General features: G+C 49.7%; 1 protein-coding gene across 4 annotated transcripts in view; it reads right to left on the bottom strand.

Annotated features, from left to right (window-relative positions):
- Positions 1-21,857, bottom strand: part of CEP290 (centrosomal protein 290) — a 1,516,454-nt gene that overhangs the window by 498,932 nt on the left and 995,665 nt on the right. For all 4 annotated transcript variants that reach the window (XM_085653911.1, XM_085653913.1, XM_085653912.1 and 1 more), the window contains exons 42-43: positions 20,706-20,861; positions 18,998-19,121 (exon numbers count right to left, since the gene is read on the bottom strand). In XM_085653911.1, the coding sequence (XP_085510037.1) occupies positions 18,998-19,121; positions 20,706-20,861 (280 nt within the window). The remainder of the gene's footprint in view (positions 1-18,997; positions 19,122-20,705; positions 20,862-21,857) is intronic.

Below are 21,857 nucleotides of genomic sequence, written 5' to 3'. Positions count from 1 at the left end.
ACTTCCGGCGCCGCTCCCGCAAGGCCTTCAGGGCCATGGCACGGCAGTCCCGACAATCCCGGGAGTCATGGTCGGTCTCCAGGCAGTAGAGGCAGACATCATGGGGGTCCACCACCAACATATTACGGCGGTATGACCCATAAGACTTAAAGCCGGGCATCCCTACGTGCACCAAGAGACAAGAGAAGGAGACAAAAATCTCAAACAAGTGGTTAAAAATTGACCGGGGTACGTGCTCAATCCGGATCTGCGCTTTTGGCGCGGAATAAGAAAGAACTGAACAGCGTGCATGGGTGGCGCCTAAGTAGCCTCCGTGACGTCATCCTGGCGCGTACGACACCAGTGACGGGCGCGGAACCGCATGGCGCCACCTACTGGCGCGCAGGGGTACTGCTAAGCAGAAACTTTCCGGATCCAGACTGACGCCTGGGGAATATTCTAAGGTAAGGAATCTATCACTAACGTGTCTCTTTCAGATAACTAGAACACAGGAAAGCCAGGAGAAACCCAGCCCCCCTGGAACACCATACAGAGGACCAGGCGGAAACACCGGACAGGAAGGCGGAAACGCCACAACACGACACTGTAGACAGCATACCAAACTGGACGAGCGATGTAGTGAACACCAAGTATGACAGAACCAGGAGCAGCGCAAGCTGCACCTGGACAAGATACAAGAGACCGCACCAGCGATATACAGTGATGTGAGGAAAGGCAGGGAATCCGAAAAAGGGGCGACCTTACCTTCCCAACACAGGACAGAGCTATGCAATAGCTACAAGTACCCCACATAGGGTATGATACGTCCCAAGAAAACATGGGAACACCTCTTAAGGAAAAATCCCACAGCAGAGGACAAGAACATAAAGGACCTGCAGATAGAAACACAGACGGCTTGCCAATAAGCCAAACAAAAAACAAAAAAAAACATACAGAAGGCCTAACCGGAGGACACATACGGGCGTACCAACAACCAAAGAACCACAAAAGCCAAAGGGGATGTACCAGTAGCCAACAGCACAAAGGGGTCAACCTAAGGACCCCGAAGGCAAGCCAACCCACACAGAATACACAGACGGTCCAACCGAATCACTAGACCCTCGAAAAAAGGGTGGGATAACGCCACCCATAAAGTAGCAGGCGGCCAACTTCTGGCCATCCATCACATGGCGCCACAGATCAGTGCAGACACCTTCTTGAGAGGCAGAAGACAGAAGGGACTCCACAGAATCCCACAAGCTGGAAGTAGCACTGGCCAACACACAAAGCGTGTTGAGCGCTCGCAAAGCAGCACTAGAAGAAGCGAAGAGGTTACACCCCCATGAATCCAACCACCGGGCGTCCCGCGACGGAGGAAACAACACTAAAGGTAAGGAAGGAAAAGCAGTCTGCAGAAGAGGGCCCTGCGTAGAAGGGTGGAAAAAAAGGCAGACTGGATCGTGCAGAGAAGGACGGTGGCGGTGGAGGAGCAACTGGGGCACCGGAACCCCCGTGGCAGGATGCCCCCAGAAGAGAATTATGGAGGGAAGCTTCGAAGGGAGGAAGCAGCTCCCGTCCACCAGAGCCCTGATGGAGAACCTCCAGCAAATGGTACGCAGGGAATTGGGTGGCGGGTTCGCCCATGTGCAAAATGGCAGCGGCCGTGGAAATGGCCCGGGCAAAGGCTGCACTCGCCTCTGTAGGGCGTCGTGGGGGGGAAGCAATTCCTCCGTGGGTGACGGCTGTAAACTAAGCCGGACATCCCCGAGTCCAGCTGGAGGAAGAAATGGCCAGCCCCGGAATGGTGGAAGATTCACAGACGAGTGAGGGACCTCAGATGCCTCTGGGAAAGGCTGTGGCCGTGGGGACGGCGAAGAGCCCTCCCTGGAAGACGCAGGGGAAAAGGCCACGACGCGGCGTCCCATGTCCGGAGAAGAAGAGACAAAAAGTTGACGAACCTCTGGAGAGGAGGGGGCCTCTGCGCCCTAGGAGAATGGGGTGGGGCCGGCTCCGGGACAGTGAAAGAACGGTGCCGAAAAGGTGCCGACTCGACCTCCGACGAAGCAGCCGCCTGCGCGGAGAGACGAGAGAGTCCCGGGGACGCGCCCCGGCCCCTAGCCAGCACCCGCGGCGTGGCCAGGGCCGACAGCTCCTGAGCAGCATCAGCTCGGCTTCTGGCAAGGCCGTCGCCTGCCCAGGAGACCGAGGAGGACTCGGGGGCGAGCCGTGAGTCCCAGCGACCTCCCGCGACACCACAGGGACCCCCTTGGGGGGTTGCGGCGAGGCAGAGGCACCATGGGCCAAAGAGGGGAACCCAATAGGGCCGCACCCGGACGACACCCCACCTCCAAAACCTTAAGCCGAACCCGTAGGCGCCGGGGCCGGAGCCACCGGCGACTCCGCGGATGGCCCCGAACATGGCAAGGGATCTGCGGACGTCCCAGGAAGAGGAGGAGGGGTCAAGGAAGCCTGCATACGCCTCCATCTGGGCCCTGGTCGCCCCGATGCAGGGAAACGGCGGGTAGGGTGGCGACGAATGAGGCCGCATTTCCCGCGGAGAACTCGCGCCCTCTGCAGAGCGGGGACCAGGCCTCGGGGACAAGCTATAAGACTTACTGACGGGCGAGCGACACCCTAGGGGCCTTGGTGACGGGCGATGTCGAAATCGGAAGCAGCGATTCTTGGACCCTTCCGCGGGGGACAGACGCGGAGACGACACCGATCTGGACAACCGGGCTGAAAGGAGCTTCATTTGGCGCTCCCGCCGGGACTTAGGCTTCATATGCTGGCAAGCATCGCAGTTTGTGGAATCATGGTGCTCGCCCAAACACCACATGAAAATAGGATGAGGGTCCGTCACCGATATCTGATGCGCGCAAGACGAGCACACCTTAAAGCCTGAAGCCATTTGCACACTGTCCACACAACGCAAAGTATGAAAAGAAGGCCTGAAAACAGGTCAGGGACACGATCCGGATCCGCGTTACACACGGAAAAGAAGGAAACTGATGTCAGCGTGCCGGGGTGGGGCTTATGTGACCTTGCTGATGTCACACCCGCGGACGACGTCAGGGCGGAGTCGTGTGGTACCGCCCCCCCCCCCCCCCCCGCCCCCCCCCCGGCGTGCAGAGATGCTGGGACAAAGCAAGTTTTCCGGGTCCAGTCTCATGCCTGGGGATAATTCTACGTTAAGGAATCAGCGGCTAGTAGTCTCTATCAGATACAAGGATTAACTAATATCTTGTTGCTGTGCCATGAGACAGATCATGGGGGGTCACAAGTTGGATCCCTCCTCGCTAGTTAACTTATCAAGAAGTTAGTGCTATAGCCTGGAAGTAGTATGATTTAGGGCTACACATCAAAATAAATATGAAAGTTCAGAGTTCATCGTTCTTTTTTATTACGCTCATCAAGCTATCAAAATCATGATAAAACTCACTGATCGGCACATTTAAAGTTTCTGCATTGGCTGTAAATTATTCTCCAAGCAGAAGCATAAACTTAAACATAAACGTTTTCTAAGTATGGTCATTTAAATGGCACCATCCCATTTGAATCTGCTATTCTGTTCCTCAGTAGGGTGTCACAACACACGCAAGAAACTCTACAAGGACAAACATGTCTTCTTGCACAGCTGATGTAAGCTTTTTGTTAAGGATCACGTTTCACCAAATAAACAGGAGGAAACAGAATGACATCCATCAAAGAAGTGCTACCAATCTTTCAGTGTTCAATGTCACCTCATGACAGGTTTACTTTTAAAATGCCCTACTTTAATTTCAATAGATTACTTTATGGGATTCATTGAAAGTGATTTTATAGGAATGTGTAAGAAACAAGTTACTTACCTTTGGTAATGCTCTTTCTGGCAGATAGTTTAACTAACCGCATATTCCTTATCTTTTGAATATTCCCCAGGCATCAGACTGGATCCTGAAACTTTTTAGAAGTGCCCCTGTGCTATTGCTGTACGTTATGCCAAATTGTTGTTGTAGATGTATTATATAAAAAATGACAAAGTAAAAAAAAAAAAAAAGTGCCCCTGTGCGATGGTAGGTGGCGTCGCGTGGCTATATTCTGCTTCAGTTTGGTTCCAGAAGTGATAGACAGTAGAGCATATGGGTGCCACTCCTGTGTGCTGTCAGTTCCTTTCTAGGCTGTCCATGCCCTCCAGACGCAGAGTACAACAGGAAACTGGCTTTGACCACTATGCAGATCTCTACATATACAGACCTTTTGAGGTGGAAAGTAAAAGTTACTAACCTTCGGTAACAATGTATGTGTAAGAGACTTAGGTTAGTATAGATTCCTTACCTTAGAATTACCCCCAGGCATCAGACTGGATCCGGAGAATTTTTCTTAGCAGTACCCCTGCACGTCGGAAGGTGGTGTCGGTTGACTCCGCGTCTGTCGTCAGCATCGTGGTTGCCAGGATGATGTCAGGGTGCCTACTTAGACGCCGCCCTAGCGTGCTGACGTCAGTTCTGATACGACTTTCCGTGCCATAAGCGCAGAGCCACTGGTGTGCCACAACTAGGGCCCTGTAAAGAACGCATGCATAGATAAACATGTTGTCGCCTGGCAGATATCAAGGAGTGGGACTCCGCGTGACAATGCAGTAGTGGCTGCCATAGCCCTAGTGGAATGAGCACGCAGCCTTACTGGAGGCTCCTTTTTTGCTAAAGCGTAACAAATGTTTATACAAAGGACAACCCATCAGGAGATGGTATGCTTTTGGACAGCCTGACCTTTCTTGACAACCACATAGCCACCGAAGAGTTGATCGTCCATAGGGAAATCTTTAGTGCGGTCGAGATAGAAGGACAGCGCACGTTTTGGGTCGAGACAGTGGAGTTTCTCCTCCTCCTCCTCCTTGGAAGGGTGCGGAGGTGGGAAAACGGTGTGCAGAGTATTAGTTTGTCCTATGTGAAAAGGTGTAACTACTTTAGGAACGAACAAGGGTCTTGTCCTAAGCATCCCGTTGTCCGGATACACAGAGAAGAAAGGGGGCTTAGAAAAAAGATCCTGCAGCTCACTCACTCTGCGAGCAGAGGTGAAAGCAACAAGAAAGGGAATTTTCAGCGAGGAGCCTGAGAGGACAGTTGTGAAGTGGCTAGAAAAGAGCACACATAAGGTAAGTCAAGACAAGATTCAAGTCCCATTGGGGCACTATGAAAGGTGACAGAGGAAAAAGATGAATAATGCCCTTAAAGAATCTATTATTTATTTATTTTATTGCCAAGGTTGTCATCGACATACACAGCCAGATGCCTACAACCCGGGGGCCGGCGGCATTCTTATAGCGAGCGTGTTACACAGCTCTTTAGCCCACATCCCGGAGGTCGGGCAGCGTGATTCTATGGGTTGTGTGACCAAATGCAGTGCAAGGTGAAATTACCGTGCGTCGGTTACTATATAATGCATGTAAACTAATACCATTTTTCCCCCCAAAAATATATTAACCAAACAAAGGGGTATCAGGACAGTCAGTTACTATCAGGGCTCCAGGCAATCACTACACTACTCAATGCTGACATTCCATACTTGTCGCTACTCCAGTCTGGCTCCCTCCCCCAAACACCGTGCCAACGCACCAGTGCTCACCTATTACTCGGGTCTAGGCACTCTCTCAGCTTATATCTTTTTCCCTTGTGTTCAGAGATTACTTGATCCCGCACCCAGTCATGTCTCAGTAGCTAGGGAGTTGTTTCCACCCTCCCGCGCCGCTGCTATCGGTCTCTGCCCCTTGTCTTTTATGTATGTGGTGTATAGTCCCCAAAAATTCTTTGGTCTGCTCCTTGGCGGGAGTAATTCGCTAAAGTACTTTGATTGTGTGCAGCAGTAGAGAACGTCACGCGACCACTGTGCCACTGTGGGCAAAGGGCCCCTTAACCAGCACATTGCTACTCTACGCTTAGCCATCAGCATGCCTAGATCCACCAGTCTACGGGCCGCCCTCGGAAGTGTTTTAGAGTAGCCTAGCAGCGCCAGTGCTGGATCAGGGGAGATCTCCAACTCAGCAATTGCGCCAATTTCCTTAAATATATTTTCCCAGAAGCGATACACCCCAGGGCAGCTCCACGCTACATGCATGAAATCCGCTGACGCGACTCGGCATCTGTCGCAGGTCGCATCGTCCCTCAGTCCGTACCTGTGCAGTCTTTCTGGTGTGTAGTACACTCTGTTAATGTATTTAAAATTTATCAATCTATGTTTCCCATGAAGTGATATATGTTTCGTGTTAGTGCAACAGTAGGTCCACATGGCATCATCAATTGCTGTGTCAAAGTCCCGCTGCCAGGCCAGTCTGGCTTTGGTAAACTGGTTAGCTCTCTGCGACATTGCCAGTCTATAAATATTGGAGACAAGTTTGCGGGGGTATTTAGCTTTGATCAGATATGTTAGTTCTTGCACTTCAGGAGATTCATTTAAGTCGTCCCCCAACTGCTGTCTAAGCGCACCATGTACTCTGTGGAACTGAAAGCGTTGAAGCGCTGTGGGTGCCTCAGCAGAGTTCATGACTGCATCACTCGTTATGGTGACTCCGTCTACAAACAGATCTCCCATTTTGCAGATACCTAGCGCTTGCAGCGCTCTAACTACTCCTCCATCCCTGCAGGGGGCCAGCCAGACCTCCCAGTCCACTAACATCTCCGGGGAATATAGAAGTGCTCCCGCCCTTTGTTATAATAAACGGTGCCAGGCATGCCGTGTAGAGTTCAATGAGTCCAGAAATCCTGTCCTGCGATCCACCGGCTCAAATATGACAGCCGGAAGAGGGAGTGGGTCCGCGAACAGCCTCTCTAGTCGTAGATACGGGATATCATCTGCGCCATGAACCCAGCTATATGCTTGCGCTCCCTGTGCTGCTCGGTAATACAGCTCCAGGTCAGGTGCGCCCAGCCCCCCTAGGTGATATGGTAAAGTCAGTACCCGCCATTGTACTCGCGCTTGTTTGCCCGGCCAAGCTAACCTCACAAACTATTTATTTACCCGGGCGAAGAAGGAACGCGGCAGTACTATTGGTGTGTTCGTGAAAAGAAAGAGGAATCTAGGTAGCACCACCATCTTCATGATAGAGACCCTGCCCATCAATGATAGAGGTAGTCCAATCCACGTTTTGACATCATCTTCTAAATTAGCCACTGCCGTGCCATAATTCTCGCGGAAGACAACGTTCGAATCAGTGTGCAATCTAATGCCAAGATATCTAACAGAGTCGTCCGCCCACTGCAGTGGGTATTCCATCTCGAACATCGTTGTGGATGGGGTGAGCGGGAAGGCTATGGATTTGGACCAATTAACCTTCAGCACGGATAGCGCGCCGTAGTGTACCACTTCACACAGCACCGGGCATAGATTGTTTTCGGGGTCTCTCACGTACAGAAGAGTATCATCCGCATAGGTTGACAGCACAATTTTATAATTGGAAAAACTCACCCCTCTGTGGCTATGATATTCCCTGAGTGCGCATGCCAGTGGCTCTGTCACCAGTGCATACAGTAACGGCGATAAAGAGCAGCCCTGTCTTGTACCTCAGGTAATGGTAATAGGGTCGGTGACTAACGATCCCAGCCGGATACGTGCAGTGGGGGCGTTATGTAACACCCCTGTGAGTTGCAGAAATACTGGGCCGAGTCCCATTTCTGGTCAAGACTTGCCTCATAAAGAGCCATTCCACCGAATCGAACGCCTTCTCCATATCCAAGAAGACAGCACTTGCCTTCGTATCGTGTCGGACATGCTGTATTGTGCCGAAGACTGTTTGAAGATTATATGTGAGGCTTCTATCAGTCGTGTTGCCAGAATTTTTGCAAAGAATTTGGCATCAACATTCAACAATGAAAGCGGTCTATACGACCCGCATTCCTCCTGTGGTTTACCTGTTTTGGGAATAGCCACTATCATAGCCTCACTTATCGTTGGCGGCATCTGCCCCGTGACACACATGTCATTGAATAATTCTGAAAGGCGGGGAAGTAGTAAGTCTATGAAGGTCTTATAAAAATTTACAGTGAGACCGTCCGGTCCTGGGGTACTGTTCACCCGCATACCCGATAGGGCTTCCAGAATCTCGTCTCTTTCGATAGGGAGAGCTAGAAACTCTCTGCATGAGTTAGACAGGAAGGGTAGCTTAATATGTTCCAGGTAGTCAAGTATTTCCCCGTCCATGTCCGATAGGCGTGAGGCGTAGAGGTCCGAATAGTATTGTTTGAATCTATTAGCTATTTCAGCTTTCTCTGTGAGGAGGGCGCCCTCTTCGGTTTTGATTGCTGTAATTAAAGTTTTATCCCGTTTGGCTTTCAATAGGATGGCCAGCACTGTCCCCGGGCTGTCCCCCTCTCCATATATTCTAGCTGTAGCGTATTTCCCGAGGTGCTTCACTTCACTGTCCGCTACCTCCTGATACTCCTCCAAAACTGTTTCATTACTTCTGCATGTTTCCCATATGACTCTGACATCTGCTGCGACGCCAACTAACCCAGTTGACACTCCAGGGCCGAGAGCCTGTGGCGGATATCACGGAGTACCCCTGAATGTTTGGCCATGGCTTCTCCCCTAATATAAACTTTGAAGGCTTCCCAAATCGTTTGATAACTGCTAACAGACCCAATATTATTAGCGAAAAAAGTTTCTATGGATTCTGCCATTGTCTCTTTGAATAGAGGATCTAACAATGAGTATGGGGGAAACGCCATGTGAATGGGGGGATCGTCTTTTTGGGTGTGGACAAGACCACAAGCAGCGGGGAGTGGTCCGACAGTGTGCGTAGTAGGACCTGGCATGTACGTATTTGCGGGACAAGATGTAAGGATGCCAGCCAATAGTCTATCCTGGTATGAAGATTATAGTAGGCTGAATAGTGTGTGAAACCTCCTTCTAGCGGATGAAGTTCTCTCCAGACATCCTGAAGGCCAAAACTAATCATTATCCTGTCCATAGCTCTAGCTGCTGATGCCGGCCTTCTGGTTGATCCCCCTGATCTATCTAAGCTCAGGTTCCTCACAAAGTTAAAGTCCCCTCTACACAGCATATGCGTCATCTCACATCTTTTCACTGTGCTAGCTAACGCAGGAAAGAACTCTGGGCAGTCATAGTTCGGACCATATACATTGATCAATAAAAGCTCCAGTCCTCGCCACTGGCATCTAGAGATCACGTACCTCCCGCCTGCATCAGCCTTCAATAGTTGTAGTGTGTAGTCAGATCTAGGGTTAACCCACGTCATTACTCCTCTGGCGTGAGTAGTGAAGCCTGCCGTATTTATATTACCCTCCATGCCCCTGTATCTCATCATAGGACTGTGCTCGGGGAGGTGCGTCTCCTGCAATAGGGCCACATCTATCTTATGTCTGTTGAGATACTGCAGGACTTTCCGCATTTTGCGGTGGTCATTAAGACCTCTCACGTTCCAGGTTAGCGCCCTGAGGGAGTCTAGTGGTCTATGTTCAGCAGTTGTTCCTGTCATGGCATGTCCATCTGTTATATTTCTCAGAGCGACCTAAAGCCCTTATATGGCATTCATACTGCACCTCTTGACTCAACATCTCTGACTCCCCCAACTTTTTTTTTTTTTTTTAAACCGTTTATTACAAAGTTCAAAGAATATACAAAGATGGGCCTACAACCTTCAGGCCGGCCGCTAGCAAACATCCCCCAACTTTTTAAATGAAAACTGGTTCCCAATCCTACCCACACCTCCCCCCTCCCACAGCAGACAACCCACAACTCGGTCGTGCATCATCCCTTTCAGGGACCTCCCACACCACACCACCCCCTCTCCCTCTCCCTCTCCCTACTGTGGTGTTTGTCACTTGCGGGCAGAGGTCGCTCTGTGCATAACTAGTGTGCCGAAATAACACTTATACCAGCTTACGTCTGTCCCGGGCTTTCCCCCGCCAATCGCTATATACTCTCCTACCACCAGGTCACTAGTCTTATCTGTGCTTGCCGTGGAACTACCACACACCCCGTCAACACAGCCAGTCCCGAAGTATGCAATATACCATTCCTCTTCCCTATGCGGAGCGTTGGCTATCTTGTGGTACCTGAATATCTCAAACTTGGCCATATGCCTAACCGGCGCATGTGTCTCGGCCACAGCCGCATACCCTGGTGAGTCAATAGATTCCTATCCCAGTACAGACATTAGTTCAACGTTGTCTGTTTCCCCTCGTTGCCCTACACGCCCCCCCAGCCCCAGGTTACTTATCAACAGTAGACGCTCAGTCAGGCCTCAGTCTTGGTCTTCCAGCGAACTCCCTTCTGTTTCATTCTAAGGCTGACTTGCTGGACTCCGTCGTTGTTCCTTGCTCCAGTCCCTAATCGCCTTTTGCAGCGCCTTCGGATCAACAATTATGTGGGAGCGTCCTTGTCTGTTAACGCGCAGTTTTGCTGGGTACAGTATGGCATAGTCCACGCCCAAGTCTCTCAGCTGTTTTTTCATAGGGATATATTGTCGGCAGGCCTCTTGCACTCTGGCTGTGAAGTCTGGTAACAATGATATAGTTGATTCTTCAAAGGTTGATGTTTGTTTGTCCCTCGCCTTGCGAAGGGCCGCATCCCTATTGCGGTAGTTTAGCAATTTAGCGATAATTGGGTGGGGCGGGCCTACCGGTGGCGGTCTGGGCCCCAATGAGCGATGAGCCCATTCCACCACGAACAAATTGGAAAACACCTCTGCGCCCAGGAAATCCGTCAGCAGTTTCTCCACAAAACGCTCCATATTGCCGGTTTGCATAGTCTCCGGCAGACCAGTTATTCATAGATTACAGCGTCTCGAGCGTGCTTCCAAATCCTCCGTCTTGTCTTGCAGTGCCCGCGCTATCCTCTCCAGCTGTTTGTGGTCCGTATTCAGGGTTGTCTGCGCCTCCTTCACTTTCGTCATCCGTCTTTCGGACATATCTAGTCTTTCCGCGTGCTTATCCAGCCTCTCCCCCATCCTGTCCATCCGATAGGGAAGGGCGTCAATCTTCGCGCCCAGTGACGTGATTGCATTCTGAAGGCCTGCATAGGTCCGGCTCCCCCTCCGCAAGCGGAGGAGACCGAGTAGTCGCGCAGGAGGACGAGTACTGTGACTGGGAGCGCTTTTGTTAGAAGGTTAGCTTGGGTTGGGACTTGTCGGTTCTACCCATTATCTTCCGTAGTGTGGCGGGACCAATACTCAGTTGCCAAGTTTCTCTGCCTCAGGGACAGGGCAGCAAGTGCGTGGGTGCCAACCTTCTCTCAAAGGGCTACGGCTTCTCCCCGAACCGGGAGTCGAAGCGTAGTGGCAATCCACCATTCCCGTAAGTGCACTAGCCTCCGGGGGTTGTATCCGCTATTTCCGGCGCTTAATCGTCCGTCACCTCACTTCATCACGACTGAGTTCACCCAGCAATCAAGCGTCAGTCTTGCGCACCACCACGCGATGATTAGCTGCGCTGCAATATGCTCCTACCTGGGCAGCACCAGTAGCTGATATTCCCGAGTCGCCCTGGCGCCGTGAGGTGCGATCTTCCACCGTCCGGGCAAGACCACACCGACTTATAGTGTCCCTTGCTTTGTGTCGTCACTTTGCGCTTTTGTCACTGCTCGACCGTGTCTATGCCTGCTGACCCCGCTACTTGCAGGCAGTCCGCCCCAAAGGCACTGCACCCACCTAAATGGAAGGGCGGCGTCCACTCTCACCGTGATGCTCCCCGCTCTCCTGGTGTCCGCCGGGTGTGCTATCTGGCGCAGCCCCAATGTGTCTGTAAGCATTCTGGCTCCACTACCGGAACCCAGCTTCAGCAGTGTGGTGGATGCTGTGCCACTGCCTCCCCTTATCTGTGGTAAGTCTGTTATTTTTCCCCCCTTCAGTATTCAGAGCGCTTACTTTGCTGCACCTCTCCTCCTCTCCAGCTCCTCCTTGTGTGCAGAGGTGCCATCAGGATTCCCCCGGGCCAAACTCCTGAAATACGGTGCTTATATGCCTCCCAGGGAGCCACTGTGTCACACTATGCTTGTCTTCGTGGTGTTAGCCCTGTAGCGCTTATAGCGGCTAGTCTTGCCTCATCCGCGTTGTTCTCCCACCTGTGGGCGCATCCGCAACTCACTCTCCCCTCTGCAGTCGGTTGTAGCGCTCCTGCCGTAGCTCGAGGGTGCCACTGATCGCCAGAGGGGAAAAAGGTGTTACAATTCCCCCGTTGCGTTCCACCCCATGAACCGCTACTTTTGTTGCTCCGCCACTGTTGGGACCTCGGAATCCGCCAGTCTGCTGATAATTATTGCGACGCTGCCAAAGAGGTACACAAGTCTTGTCGCCGGAGATCAGGTCTTCCTGTTGACATCCTCCCGGATGCACAGAGACGCCGCTCCGCCTCTCGCGTACTGCAGAACGGGGATTCACGGCTAAGCTCTCCGCATTTACCTTTGCTCCATAACTTCGACCAGGATGGGACTAGCGAGGTCGGGTCTTCGTTCGCGGGGTGCAGCGCCTCTCCGGTTCGCAAAACTATGTTTCTGGTGCTTGGTAAGTGGCAGCATGCACGGATTAATCCAGGATCGTCGATCGACGCGGAGGAGCCCTAGGCTCAGGCAGCCATTTCGGATTCGAGCCAAGCTCCGCCCCCCCCCTTTAAAGAATCTATTTACAATAGGGGACTTGAATAAGAGAGGGCTGATCTGGTAGCCGAAGGAAAGCAGAAATGGCTCCTTTTAGAGTGCCCAGCTGAGAGCCCTGCTGGGCCAAAGAAAGAATGAACTGGAGAACCTCAGAAAAAGGGGCAGAGAGGGGATCCACAGCCTCTGCCGTGCACCGTGCCACAAACTTTTTCCATCGACAGGCGTATAATGTCTTAGTGGAGGGGCGCCCGGCTGCCAAGATGAGGTTAAGACTTCTAGCGAAAGGTCAAAAGCTGTCAACTGTCACCACTCAATCTCCATGCAAGGAGGAAGAGGCTGGACAGGTTCGGGTGGAAGACCGCCCCCTTTTGCTGCGACAGAAGATCCTCCCAAAGGGGCAGTCTGATTGGGCGATCTATGGCCATGCTCAGAAGGTCGGGGTACCAGACTCTTCGTGCCCAGTCCGGAGCCACAAGAATGACTCGGGCTTGGTCGCTCGATCTTCTTCAGCACTCAGGGCAGAAGTGGTACAGGTGGAAAGGCATACAGGAGGCCGCAGTTCCACTCGCGACTAAAAGTGTCACTGAGCAAGTACCGCCTTGGAAACTCCAACGCCGAGGACTGCCGACATTGCGCATTCTCTTCGGTGGTGAACAGATCTAACCAAGGATCTCCTAACGGCTGAAAGAGAACTTTCACCACCTCTGACTGAAGACACCATTCGTGATCCACCAGGCACCGACGGCTGAGTTCATACACCCTGGCGTTCAGAGAACCTGCCAGGTGCTGAACCACCAGGGTCATGCCCTGATGTTCCAGCCATGTCCAAAGACGAAGAGCCGCTTGACATAGGGTCCACGACCCCACCTCACGTTTGTTGCAGTACCACCTGGGGTTGGTGTTGTCTGTGAACACCTGCACTACTTTCCCCTTGAGGGAGGGAAGGAATGCCTTACGTGCCAGGCGGATCGCCCGAAGCTCCAGCAGGTTAATATGGAGCCCGAACTCCGCCAGAGACCAGACTCCTCTGATCTCCACCTCTCCCAGATGGCCGTCCCATCCCGGGAGTGATGCATCGGTCACCACTGTTAGTTCTGGTTGGGGAACGGAGAGGGATCTGCCTCTGACCCAATCCTGGTCAGTTGACCACCACTGTAGTTGTTGTGCAGTTCCCTTCGAGATCTAGATGTAGTCGGAAAGATTCCCCTGATGCTGCGCCCACTGGAACTTTAGGTCCCACTGCAGAGCTCGAATATCCCACCTGGCCTGATCCACCAGCAGGATGCAGAAAGCCATGAGGACCAGCAGCCTCACGGTCATTCTCACCAAAATCTGGGATAGAGGCTGAAACATCGGTATCATAGCCCGAATATCCCAGACTTGCTGCTTGGGAGGATAGGTCCGAAACTGCACCGTGTCCAGAACCACTAAAATGAAAGGGAGCGACTGAGAGGGAGTCAGGTGTAACTTCGGCATGTTTATAGTGAACCCCAGCGATTGCAGGAGGCCCGCCATAGTCTGGAGGTGGGAGACAACAGTCTGGGGTGACCCCGCATTCAACAACCAGTTGTCGAGGTAGGGGAAGACTGGAATCCCTATTGTGCGCAAATGAGCTGCGACCAACGCCATCACCTTCGTGAACACCTGAGGGGCACTGGCAAGGCCAAAAAGGGAGCACGGTGAACTGAAAATGCTTGTGGCCTACCATGAACCATAGGTAGTGTCTGTGGGCTGGCAGGACGGGGATATGGAAACTGGTGTCCTGGAACTCCAACGTCACCATCCAGTCTCCAGGGTCGAGGGCAGACAGGACCGGAGCCAATGTGAGCATTTTGAACTTCTCCTTCTGGAGGAAGCAGTTGAGGGCCTGAGGTCTAGGCTAGGACACAGGCCTTTGCCCTTCTAGGGCACCAGAAAGTAGAGGGAATATCAACCACGACCTACTTCTGGCGCAGAGACCTTCTTGATAGCTCCCTTGGCCAAGAGTGCTGAAACTTCCTGGCGGAGGAGCGCCAAACAATCCTCTGACATGCGATCAAAAGATGTTGGCATTGAGGTAAGGGTAGTCTCGAAGGGGAGGGAGTAGCCCCTTCGGACTATCTGCAAAACCCACCTGTCCGACGTGATGGATTGCCAATGGGGAAGGTGATGGCGAATCCTGCCACCCACTGGCCGTTGATGGTCCTGAAAGATGAGACTAGGAAGGTTTGGAGGCTGCTGCAGGGAGGGGCGGGGGGGGGAGGTTGGACAGGTCCACCCGCTGGCTCCCAGACCCACGAGATAGCTGGGTCCCACGTCCGCGGCAACGCAGAGGCTGGGCAGTTTGCATAAGCCCGTGGCTAGACTGGGCCAGAGTGTCAGGGTACCCCTTCCATAGTCACGAAAGGGTCGAAAGGAAGACTGCGGTGGACGGGAAGCTGCAGCGAGGCCAAGGATCTTGCCGTAGCTCGAGAGTCCTTGATGCGCTCCAGCGCCGAGTCTGCTTTGTCACCAAAGAGACAACGGCCATCGAAGGTCATATACAGCAAGGTTGCCTGGACATCCCCAGAAAAGTCAGACGTTCTCAACCAGGTGTAGCGCTGAACGGCTACCGTTGTGGCAATTGTTCTGCCCAGTGAGTCGGTGGTATCTTGACCACATTGAATGGCGCCCTTGGAGGAAGGACCACCAAGCTCTCGGGGGAAAGGTGTTGGTTGAGGAGAACTGTGCCACACAGGGCGGGGCAGTGGCAGCGGGCAATCATCTGCTCCACAGGAGCTCCTGTGCTGGGCTTGGACCAGGTACCCAGAATGACGTCAGTGAGGGCCTCGTTGAAGGGCAGAAGGGGTTTCGAGGAGGTTGCGGCAGGTTGAAGCCCCTCTGTCAGGAGTTTAGTCCTGACTGCCACTGAAGGGAGCTCTAGGCCCAAGGCCTCGCCTGCCCTTCGCACCACCACAGCGTTTAGTTGCTCCCTTCTCCGTAGCTACGGTAGGGGAAGAAAGCATGCCAAGGTCTGGAGAAGTATCCAGATTACTAGCGTCACCCAGGTCCTCTCTCCAGTCCGGCTCTTCAAGCTGGTCTGCTAAAGGGTCTGATGACCCCTCCCAGACCACATCACCACCCTCTGGGCTATAGGGAACACCGGGTATAAATAGGGGAGCATAAGTACCCTCCGGCATCGAGTTTGACGACGGTTCGGCTCCGGGTTCATCTCGGGGATGAGGATTAGGACAGCGTCATCACCGGGATTGGCGCTGGTGGAAGGACGAGTAAAATTGACCGGCGTCGATCCGGATCCAGGGGGGCCCTCGGACTGGCTCCGCAGGGCCCGAAGGCGCGTCGGCGGAGTCGGGCTGCCAAAAGATACAATGGAGGGCTTCGAAGTTGGGCGGGTGGGCACGGAGTCGTCCCTGAATCAGGCAACAGAGACAGAGCCTAAGAGCGACGATGATCCGGATACCACGTCAGTAGACGGGGAGAAGGCGATGAGCGCCAGTGCTTCTTTGCCTTCTTCTTGTGTTTCCACTTACCCAAGGACTTCGAAGACTTGGAATGGGTCGAGGTGTGGGGGCTCCACGACCGGTCTCGAGACGTTCCCCTCAAACGAGACTGGGAGCAGACTGCGGGGCCTATAAGAGCTTTCGGGAATGCTCCCGCAAAGACTTAGGATTCATGGCCCGGCAGTCGGAGCACGACTTTGGGTCGTGGTCGCGCTCCAGACGCCAAAGGCACACGAGGTGCGGGTTCAACATCAGCCTGTGACATACCCCGCAAGGCTTGCAGCCGGTCCGACGATGGGAAATCCCTCGCACACCAGGAGTCGAAGACTCGAAAAGAAGTCGACAAAACGTTGAAAAAAGTTTATTCAAAAAGTGACTAAAGGGGTAGCTCTCACCGGATATGCGCTAGGCTGGCACGGAAAAAGAAAGAACTGACGTCAGTGTGCAGGGACGGCATCTAAGTAGGCACCGTGACGTCATCCCGGCGACTACGATTCTGACGCCAGACGCATAGTGGACCAACGCCACCTACCGAAGATCAGGGGTATTGTTAAGAAAAATTGTTTGGATCATGTCTGAGACCTGGGGGTAATGATAAGGTAAGTAATCTATAACCAACTGTCTCTTTCAGATAGAGATCTTTTCACAGAACAGGGAGGATAGAAGGGTATGTGAGTAATCTGTGATTAGATCGAGTATCTACCTGAAAGAGCATTACCAAAGGTAAGTAACTTGTTCTTCTGATAGTTCCAACCAAAGATTCATCACCTTTTGCATAGATACCAAAGCAGTACCTTTTAAGTGGTGGGGAACTGGCTCAAAATAAAAAGTACTGCAGGATAGAGTGGACAAAATGGCCATTTCAACAGTAGTGCTTTGTCAATGTATGGAGTGACGCTCATGTAGCAGCCTGGCAAATATTCATAACAGGCACCCGCATGACCATGCCGTGGTAGCAGCCCTGGATATAATGGAATGAGGCTGAATACAGTCTGGAGACTGCTTCTTGGCCAGTGCTTAGCAGATTTCTATGCATAGCACAATCCATCGAAAGATGGTCCTCTTCTGCACTGCCTTGCTCTTCTTCGCTACAGCGAATCCTGCAAAGAGCTCATGGTCTATAGAATTTTCCCTGGCACAATCAATGTAAAAGCTAAGAGCATTTTCAGGGTTAAGCCCATGAAGTCTTTTCTCCTCTCTAGATGGGGAGAAGGAGCAAAGTTCAAGTCCCACTGAGGCATGATAGAGGTAGAAAGATATGTTTGAAATGCTTCAAAAACTGCATCACAATATGTGATTTAAAAACAGAAGGCTAACAGGCAGCCATAAAAAGTTCAAAAGTGCCGACTGGTCATTTTCAACTGTGCCCATAGTAAGTCCTTGTTGGGCAAGACAAAAAGCGATACTTCAGTTTACCTGGCTTAAACTGAGCCAATCTGCTGATTACTGCACCAAACTACAAACTTGTCCCAAAGGCAGCTATATACTGATTTTGTTGAGGAACTAGCTGCCAAGATAACATTTACAACCTTGGTAGGGAGATCGAAGGCAGTCCGCTATTGCTGCTCAATCTCCAAGCATGAAGTTGAAGACTGTGCAGGCCTAGGTACTGGAACCTGCTCTGCTGCTGCCATAAAAGATTTGCCCCATGCGGCAGCCTGATCGAAGAATGGATGCTCATGCCCAGGAGTTCTGGATACCCAATTCTCCATGCCCAATTCAACTGACACTAGGATCACTTGGGGCTGGTTGTTCCTAATCTTCTTCAGAACTAGCTAGTGCAGTAGAGGCAACGGTTAAAAGGAATCCAGGATTCCCAAATCCCACTTTAGGGGGGACTCTCTCTTCCAAGAGAAAGTCGCTTTAGAAACGTCAACATGCAAAAGTGCTTACATTACATGTTTCCAGTGATAATACAAAGATAAAACCAAGGTTCTCCTCATGTTGTGGAAGCAACTGCCACTTGTGATCTACTATGAGTGTGAGACTGAGTTTGTCCTCCCTGGCGTTTAGAGATCCTGCCAGATGGTGTGCCACCAGGAAAATTCCCTGGTGTTCCACCGTCCTGGCACAGGATCCATGAGTCCACTGCACCCTCTTTGTTGCAGTACGACATGGCAGTGGTGTTGTCCTTCAGCGCCTGCACCAACCTCTCTGTACTGGATGGTAGACAGGTCTTCAACACCAAGCGAATGGCCCTCAGCTCCAGAAAGCTGATGCAGAACCTGGACTCTGCCAGAGACCTCCCAGATGGTCACCCTAACCAAGAAGGGATACACAGGTCACCCCTTTTAACTCTGGATGGGGTAGGGAGAGGGGTACTATCGCGCCATTAGGTGGCATCGTCCCTTTCAACAGTCCCTACAAGGTTTAAATCCTATTGTCGTGGGAGGTGATATGTTCCCTTGCACACTGGAATTTTTAAATACTGTTCAAGATAATGGTTTCATGAACAGATGAGGGGTAGCTCATGATCCATGTCTAATGGCATGGAAAGAAAAAACTGGTGTCAGCGTGTGTAAGTGGCACCTATCTGCGATCCTGTACATCACTCTGGAACAGAACAACGTTGCCACAAAGCCACATAATGCCACCTATTGGTGCATAGGGCTAAAATGTTTCCGGATCCAGATGCCGCCTGGGGAATATTAAGAACGTAAATAATCTGTGGTCAGAAGTATCGATCATAAATACAATATTTTCCTTTTCTTTATCAGTCATCAATAGTATTGAGCAATTTTTCGGTGTAGCAATAAGCAGCTATATACAAACAACGTTAGAACCCTGCTCATCATTTGCTGCTGTTAACATATAAATATAATCGCCTAACAGGGAATGTGCAAGAGAGCTCACAAGTGCCACAGGCCTATTTCTAACATAAAAGTAGATTATTCTATTGTCATCTGAGATTGCCATAGCTTACTAGATGGTTTATAAATCAGCAGAACACTTACCGAAGGCCTGGAATTGGTTTCTTTTGAAAGCTGCCTCTCCAGTGCCTGAAGTTTTTCTTGAAGGTAACGATTTTTGAAGTGCAGGTCTTCCACCACAGAATCCCGCGGCAAAGCTTGCTTTGTCCTGTTTCAGAGGTATTATGCATATTTTTACAGTCACAAATAAAAGTTAGCTTGGAATTTGTCATAAATGGAAGCATTTTAAATCGCTACTTTATTGTTTGCAAACTGTATAATCATTGTGTTTTTATGTTTAGATCTTAAAATGAAACATATCACTTAAACATGCCATAAAATATCATTCCAATAAACTATCAAATACATTAGTACAAAAATATAAAACCGGTAAAGTTAGTTTTATATTTATTTTAAAAAATTCTTATTTTACAGCCGTTTTCAGAACACTGAAACTAAGGCAAACTGCATAAAGCTTGAACAGAGGATAATGCTAATGTCATTAAGAATGGGCAAAGGTGGAAAATCTGCAAAACTTACATAATTCCGAACATAGGGCCAGGTGTACAAAGCCTTTTTTGAGGCTGCAAACACTCCAATTTGAAGTTTGTAACTGCAAAAATGCTTTTTTCAATGTACTAAACCCATTTTAGGAGTATGCAAACTTTTGCTGTCTCCCTAAATTGGGATTGCCAACCCATACTTAGTCGGTATTTAGAAGGGGCATGTTGTCTTTTCCCTTCCAAATACTGAATTGGTATGATATGTATCAAAGTTTAGTGACAGAAATCCAGTCGCAAAACATTGAAAAATTATGGAAGTCCTAGTTGAGATGGTAAATCGTTTGCAAAAGTGAAGGTGGGAAAGGGGACCTTCCTTTCTGTGAAAATTAAAAAGTTTGGGGAGAAAGCGGTGGTCCATGGGACTAAGGCCAACTCTCAAAAAGCTTTTAAAAAAGCCAAAAGGGTATACATTTTTAAAAGAATGTATACTTTATTGAAATGCGATCCCAGACATGGTGATGTGAAGACCTTAGCAGGCCACCATAACTTAGATAGCCACCAATCTGAGTAAGCCACAATTTGAAACCTACCTCAATAATAGTTATGCGGCATGTCATATTACTACCTACTACGAATCTGAATTTTATAAAATGCTTTAATGGTCGAAGATTCCGACTAGAGTTTTGCAACCAGCAATTCATACATCTAGCCCTCAGTTCCTTTACTCCTCAAATAACATGGGACATGAACAATATTCATTTAGTGGCAACAGTGGGAAAGGGTTGCATACCTATGAACAGATATAATTTTGATTATCATGAGTTGAAAATCAAATTAAATTCACAATAAGTTGGTTGTGATCATTTTGTGATTAACAAGAGATTCTTCCTTTAGGCAGCAGTATATGTTGCTGTCAATCATACATTACGATGTCATCTGACAAGCCATGTTGTTAAAGTATGGTAGTCTTTGCACCAATAATCCACCAAATCTTTTCTATTGCAGTTCCGAATCTAGAAAAACTCTCAACTTTTTTCCTGCAAGATGCGAGCCAGCCATTCTCCAAACTGTACATTTGTATCATTTATTTTTTTGCCATGTGGTAAAGAGTTGATTTTAAAGAAAGACCAAACAACAACACTCAGATCATTAGTCCTCCTTATTCCTTTACTGCATTAACATTGTTCAAATAGACTACCCACATTATCAGGGTGAAACCCTCCAATACACGTGAATAACAAAATGCTTACTTCACATGCAAAATTTCATTTTCCAGTTCAGAATTCTTTTTTCTCAATTCTTCTATCTCTTTTTCTGATTCTACAGTTCGTATTCCAACAACGTGATCAGCAGTGACTCCACGTGTCTTTAGTCTCTTCTGGAGGGTAATTTTTTCTTGATCAGCCCTGCAAGAATTTGTGACTTTGCATTAGTGCCTTATTATAATTGCATTTATGCGTACCTTTAAACATACTAAGAAAATAATCTATAGTAAACCCTTTTATGGATGAGAGAGAATGAAAGGGTAGCAAAATTCAAGAGAACTGCAAAAATAGCATTTAAACTGGCAGACTACTTTCACAAGAAACAAGTTACTTATCTGAAACTACAGCTCACCAGTGTTGCTAGCTTTCAGAAGTTCAGATGTTTTATTCCTTCTCCATTGTTGAGGTGGAGTCCCACTGTAACATTTCAACAGCAGTACAGAGAATATTCCATACACTTTAGTTACCAAGTCACCTCATTAGAAAAAGCCTGGTTGAGGCTGCTAAAAATAAAAGTAATGAAACTGCTGTGTTTTAGGATCGGACTGTGAGCCGGGTAAATATTAACATTTGTTTACTGAATTAAAAAAAAAAATGTTGTTTCAAATAATAACTTATGATGGATTCCACTGATTTTTTTATGCCATTGCTCTGTTGCTATGTGTTTTCAAAGAGAGCCGGCTTTAGCACGTTGGTGCAATCCCACCTGGCTCTGACCTTGTGGGGTGGGGGAGAGGGGTGCTGTGTTAAAAATAACATTTCGGTTTAAAAGCAGCTGTTACAGATTTCCTTCAGTGTCCAGAGGTCTTCATGCAACAATAAGAGTGTCAAGATAACTCTGATGATTAAGGCTCCAGCTGGCCAGAGAGAGAGCAGAGTTTTGTCTATTGGCATGTTCACCTCATCCTAAAGTAGAGCAAAAGCTTAATAAGCCTGCTACAAAGAGATTGTGACTGACGTGTACCATGCACATCACAGAACTAAGTGTGAGTGAACAATGAGTATATCTATAAAAAATAAAATGTATGTGAGATACTGCTCAATACTTTTTCACTGAGTATCCTGTTTGTTCTTAATCGCATATGAAAACATTTCTAAATACTTCCATTCAGAAAGTGTGCTGTACAAAAAAAGTAT

This window comes from Triturus cristatus, chromosome 4_1, assembly GCF_964204655.1.
Source record: "Triturus cristatus chromosome 4_1, aTriCri1.1, whole genome shotgun sequence".
Classification (NCBI taxonomy): Eukaryota; Metazoa; Chordata; class Amphibia; order Caudata; family Salamandridae; genus Triturus; species Triturus cristatus.
The sequence above is the reverse complement of the archived record's forward strand: the minus strand, read 5'-3'. Positions and strand labels throughout refer to the sequence as shown.